This window comes from Sesamum indicum, linkage group LG10 (genome assembly GCF_026168435.1).
Source record: "Sesamum indicum cultivar Baizhima isolate 11 linkage group LG10, ASM2616843v1, whole genome shotgun sequence".
NCBI classification, from domain to species: domain Eukaryota; kingdom Viridiplantae; phylum Streptophyta; class Magnoliopsida; order Lamiales; family Pedaliaceae; genus Sesamum; species Sesamum indicum.
In genome coordinates, this window is record NC_142666.1 from 4614927 (window position 1) to 4620926 (window position 6000).

Consider the following 6000-nt stretch of genomic DNA (forward strand, 5'->3'; position numbering starts at 1 on the left):
TTATGGCTTTTAGCATCTACTGGTGTTCAGTCTTGCTATTACCTAAAGGAGTTATAAGGGCTATTGAGATACGCTTTCAAGCTTTCCTTTGGAAAGGCTCAGGGAATAGTGGTTTTGCAAAAGTGGCATAGAAAGACGTCTGTAAGCCTTTATCGAAGGGAGGACAGGGCTTACAGGACTTCGCCAACTTGAATCGGGCTTTATTATGCAATAAATTATGCGATGTCATTCGCTGTTATAGAACGTCCATCTGGGTGGAATGGTTATACCACGACCAATTACGAGAAACATCAGTTTGGATGGTTTATGATCGTGGGGGTTCGTGGGGGTGGAGAAAACTCTTATGTTTGCATATGATCCTGAGACTGATGGTTGATTACTGAAATTGGTGATGGGAATAGATTTTGTCTATGGAAGGACCCGTGGCACCACGTTAGCCCTCTTATTGATAGATTCCCAAAAGGGCCAAATTTTCTTGAACTTCCGATGTCAACGAAGCTTAACAGTATTATAAGGGAAGGGCCAATGACCCATCATCATTGACATTGAGTGCTTGGCGATTACAGAGACATTGCCTCAGATCCATGGAGGAAATGACTGCATCATTTGGCGCTTTGATCAGGGGCGACCTACAGCCCAGGCACTTTATAGATTCTTGGAACTGTTGGGAACATAAGGTAGGCTGGGCTTCTCTACTTTGAGGTTCCCTGAAGATTCCAAGGCATTGTTTCATACTTTGGCTGTCTATTTTGGGGAAGCTTTCTACGACTAACCGATCGTGGTTATCTCTCGGTGACGGTGTTTTATGTGAGGATGGGGTGATTGAGACTCATAATCACCTATTTTTCGATGTCGTTATGCACGACAATGTCTCATAACTATTAGAAGGGTTGTGCGCTTCGCCTGGCCTAATCGAGATTGGCCACGGGATGTCAACTGGGCTGCACGAAAATCAAGAGAAAAACACATCGTTAACGCGGCCTATCGAACTCTACTGGCTGCTTGTATTTATCATATCTGGAGAGAACGGAGAGATGGTTGGAGCAGACTAGGCGGCCTCCATCTATTCTTGTTGCCGTCATCATTAAAGACGTTAAACAGAGGATCCTTAGTACAAACTTATCATTTTCGATTAGCTCATGTGCTTTACACAGACTATGGCATATCCCTTTGGCCTATCGAGGGATAAATCAATCGTTGAACGTTGTTGTATTGTACTATTGTACCTTTTACTTAATGAAACTTACGTTTACCCAAAAAAAAAAGTATTCTTTAGGTTTGTCAAGATAATTTCTCCAAGGAATTAGGAAATAAAATAATTAGATAACAACCAATATTGATAGGGTTAAATGTGATTTATCTCATGTGCTAATAGAAATGAGCAATTTACCACGTGTGAAAAATAAAATAACAATTTATCCTCCTGTATTATCAGTAATAAAGCAATTTACCTCCCCCCACGCGTTTTGTGAATTACACGCACATTTTCTTTTATTTTTTTAGTTTAAAATTTAGAATAACATTGAGGACAAAATGCCCCCCAGAGTTTTAAAAAATCGGTTAAAAATCCATTTATGTTTTAAAAATAGACTAACCCCCCCCCCTCCCCGTGTCTATTAGACATAACTCAATTACCCCCTCTCTGTTAATTCTAACTAACAGAGTTAATTTTTATAGAAAATAACCGTTGTACCCTTACTTAATACATGTTATTTTTTATTTTAATGGCCGTTCGTTAGATCTAATCAATTAATTTCAACCGTTGAATTTTGAAAAAATAAAAGATTTAGATCCAATAAATTATTATAATATAAATAATTTTAAAATTAAAAAAATATATTGTTATTATATATATAAAAAATAACTTCCCCAACCCCGTTGTCCCCGTCTTCGTCGCGTTAGAATTGGCGGTAAATTCTTTAATATCCTAATAAAGGACCATACAAAAAATTCAAAAGATGCTAGAAAAATTTAACAAAAGAAATTTGGAACTACCTACAAGAAAAATAAAACAAACGAAAATTCAGAACCACCTACAAATTCCTAACGCACATCAATCTTGGCATTTCCTACAAACCAAAAGATGATGGTGCTGATGGCACTTTGACATTTCTAGCGGTATAGTAGCTTTTTCAGTCGATCATTCCGTCTTTCTACAAGGAAAGGGATACAAAGGCATAAAAACAACTGACAAAATTATGCAGAACCTGAATCCAACTGCTTCACGTCCTATTAAAAGCAGCTAAACTCGCAATAGAAGAATCGTGCCCTGTTAATGAATATGGAAATGATCGAGATAGGAACCATAATACTCACAAAATCTGAAGCAACTAATATTCATCAAGATGATATCATTAATCTTTCAATACAAGAAACTGTCCGAGAAAAACAGCATGAAACGACAGACGAAAGAGAAGGTTCAACTACCACAATTCACAAATTTGGCTGCAATGGCGCCTCTGAAAACAGCCGCATGCTTGACTTCTATGTGCTCAGCACCCTAGCAATCCTTTCGGTCGGTACCAAAGGAAGATGTGCTGCGACCTTATATCCTTTCTCAGCAGCCTGTTGAACAGTTTGGTTGTACATCTCTGAGCAATAGCTGGCTGTTGGACCAACGGCCTGCGCCACTCGGGGGAAGAGTGGGAGCTGATTCAGCTGGCGCCAGGCTGATGTTACGTACTGCTCAGCCACAGGTTCATACTTGGTGTAAAGATCCTTGGCTGCAGGCTCGTACTTGGCGTACACTGTCTTTGCAAGTCCTGAGGCAGTGCCCACAACGCCAGTGTTCTTAACTTCTGTCACCACAGACCGAGCAGCAGCAGGAGCTTTCTGGGCTGTCTCAAAGGCTTGGGTGGATACCTCCTTCAGAGTCGGCGGAACTCGACTCTGTACTTTGTTCACGGACTCATCAACCTGCAATATTGATCTCAAGTTTGTTGCATTTCTTAATTGCAAGAAATCTCGGGATGATTACACAGACAAAATGATTACACGCGGGGGACTGCAATCCAATTGAACTTCATCTTGCTCTATATACAGAGATTTTCCCGATTGAATAGATCACATATCAAATAGTCGGGGAAAGGAGTTGATCACTAGAACGTCATAAGGACTATTCTTCAACCCATCAACCAAAAGGTTGAGAAGAATTCCAGCCCATCAACCAAGTTTGACCGACAAATGGTGGAAAACGCAATTAGTGAAAAATGGATTGACAATAATTCTTCTCATGATGTTTAGAGTTAATCCAATCATAAAATTCTAGCTCATGATGTTAAGAATTCTAGCTCATGATGTTGTAAAGACTTAATCCAATCGTAAAAGCTGAAGCCCATAAGTAGAAATGATTATTGATGTATACAAGAGCAACGGCTTGTCAATAATTCAAAACAAAAAACTCCCCAAGTCATAGATGAAAACTGATATATCATTTTCCAGTCAAGAACTTCGTTAACCAATATATTAATCCGTAAAAACAGTTAGACCAATCCTTGATTAAAAACCCTCAACATCTTCAAATCCATAAACCGAACGTCCAAGTAATCATATCCCGGAAAGCAACAACAATCAATCCGATCAAAAAAGTATGCAATTTCAATTCCTCCAAGACGAATACAAACGAAAACATGTACCTTCCGATCGATGAATTTCAGAACTTCAATAGGGAAGCCGTGATATTTGTCGTAGACCGGGCCGACGACGGTTTTAACGGTGCCCTCAACGGTGTCGACGCCGGGCTTCAGAGGGCCCGAATTCTCCTTGGCGTAACTGTAGAGTTTCGCGGCGCACATCAACGCATGGAGGGCCATAACCTGAACAAATTCAAAGTACTTGAGCCTCTGCTCCTCCTCGCTCTCCGCCTTCACATCAAAACAAATCAATCCAAACGAAAATCAACAAAAGTCCTAGATTCACAAAACAAGAACAGAAAAAACTAGTGGAGGGATTAATTTTCGTACGAGTAAGGGTTGTTGAGGATTGCAGTCAGCAGCATCCGCCATACGATCAATCAACAATGAACAACAAATGCTTTCCTCTATTTCCTCGATCGAGAGTAGAAGCTCGTTTGGGGTGAAGGAGAAAAGAGAATGTAAGGCGTATGAAATGCTAATGTAGGAATGTTTCTTTTTGTTGTTGCCTGTGAGTATATATAGAGAGGGGCGGAAGCGCGTGGAGCAAAGTGTTGACTGCTTAGAGGCTAAGGAAACGTCATTCGTGTTCTAGAATGCGGAGTCCGACTTCTTTTGTTTCGGGACTAAGTTACGGCACGTGAGGTTCCATGCACCGTCACTAAGGATGCCAAAATTGCAATATTGGTCCCATAATATTGGGGAATTTCAATTTTAAGGCTTATATATATATATATATATATTGGTCATGTAATGTTTATAGTTTGGTATTTTTATTCTCTATTTTTTTTAAAATTATAAAATAATTCTCTAACATTTTGATATTTAGCGATTTTGGTTATCTTAATATCGGATTTTGAAAAAATTGTCAGAATAAATAATGTGTTCTTTGCAATTTTAAAATTTTTATACTTTGTCTTTCTAAAAGTTGTAAACAAATAGTATAATTTTTCAAATTTTATAATTTTGATTCTTTCAGTGTCGAATTTTGCAAAAGTGGCCGGATAAATAATGTGCCATGTTATTTTTTTTAATTTTTCGTTCATATTGACAAAAATGACCCAATCAGAACAAAAGCTCCAATTTGAATGAACCACGTGAGGCGTAAATGATTTATTTCGGTAATTTTTTCAAAAATTGGTATCAAAAGGACTAAAATTGAGAAGTGTCAAAAGTTACAGCACACTTTTAAAATTCTAGAAAGATCAAAAATAAAATTGTCAAATATTAAAATTACAGAATATAGAATATATTTAAACCTAATTTTAATGTAGTATTTTATGAGATTTTATTTTTTATCGTAGATTACGTTAAAAATTTGAACTGTTAGTCCATAATTTTCTATTGGTCCCAGTCATTTTAATTTTAGTCTCATACTTTATACGATTATATTTTTTACTGTATATTACGTTAAAATTTGAATTGTTAGTCCAAAAATATAGATATTTAGTCTTTTCTTTTTCACAATGTTATTAAAAATTAATGACACAGTCAAAGTAATCTTCATGTGGTTGTTAGCTAGTGATATTTTAGAGAGAAAATCATCTTATGATCCTTAATTATGTGCATGCAGTAAAAAGTTATATATATAGGGTGAATAGCAATTTACCCCACTGTAATATTAAAAATGAGCACATTACCCCTCTATAAAAAAAATACAGTAATTTACCCTCTTATATTTTTTAAACTGAAATTGCTTCATTTTAAAAATTATAAGAGGGTAAATTGTTGTACTTTAAAAAACACAGGGAGGTAAATCGTTATTTATTTTTTCATAAGGAGGTAATTTGTTCATTTGCGATATCATAAAGAAATTGCTTGCATTTTTTCCTATATATATATATCAACTGTCATAGTAGGAAAAAGAATTCCTTAAGTCATTAATTATCTACATATTCTCTCAAAATTCCTCCAAATCTCCGTCTTTCAAGTGTTTCGAGTGTTCTACACAAAAAAAAAATAAAAATAAAAAATAAAAAAATTGGGCTTATTTCTACAGGTTTTCGAAAAGACTAACAAATGGTTTAGGGTTGAGGGGTTGTTTTCATTGTTCTGACTGGTAATTTTGTTTTTATTACATACACACGAGGATCATTTCGTATTTCTTTTCTAAAAAAAATCATCAATTAATAGCCACGTGCGGATTACATGCATTATGTTTGTTTTCATTTTCAATTTATTTTCGAGATAAGTCAAAACATACCCAATGTTTGCCATCATTCAAAAACACCTTATTTAGGTGTTTTTAACTGTTTTAGCATAAAAACATACATATATATATACACACATATATACATAAATATATATAAAAAAAGCATGATTTGACAATAAATAGTAATTTTTGTCTCCCAAAATACAACATTAAACA

At 36.0% G+C, this 6000-nt stretch overlaps 1 protein-coding gene across 1 annotated transcript; it reads right to left on the reverse strand.

Annotated features, from left to right (window-relative positions):
• Nucleotides 1-2309: 2309 nt before the first annotated feature.
• On the reverse strand, nucleotides 2310-4138 carry LOC105172384 (Rubber elongation factor protein (REF)). The gene is made up of 3 exons (XM_011093781.3): nucleotides 3963-4138; nucleotides 3636-3863; nucleotides 2310-2916 (listed from the first exon to the last, which is right to left on the reverse strand). The coding sequence occupies exons 1-3, from the start codon at nucleotides 4002-4004 to the stop codon at nucleotides 2485-2487; spliced, it is 702 nt and encodes a 233-aa protein (XP_011092083.1). The 5' UTR covers nucleotides 4005-4138; the 3' UTR covers nucleotides 2310-2484.
• Between the last annotated feature and the right edge of the window lie 1862 nt (nucleotides 4139-6000).

Coding starts and splice junctions, on each gene's coding strand:
- LOC105172384 (XM_011093781.3), bottom strand. CDS start 4,004: ATGGCGGATGCTGCTGACTGCAATCCTCAACAACCCTTACTC. Junction 3,864..3,962: donor ATCCTCAACAACCCTTACTC/GTACGAAAATTA, acceptor TTTGATGTGAAG/GCGGAGAGCGAGGAGGAGCA. Junction 2,917..3,635: donor TGAAATTCATCGATCGGAAG/GTACATGTTTTC, acceptor TCAATATTGCAG/GTTGATGAGTCCGTGAACAA.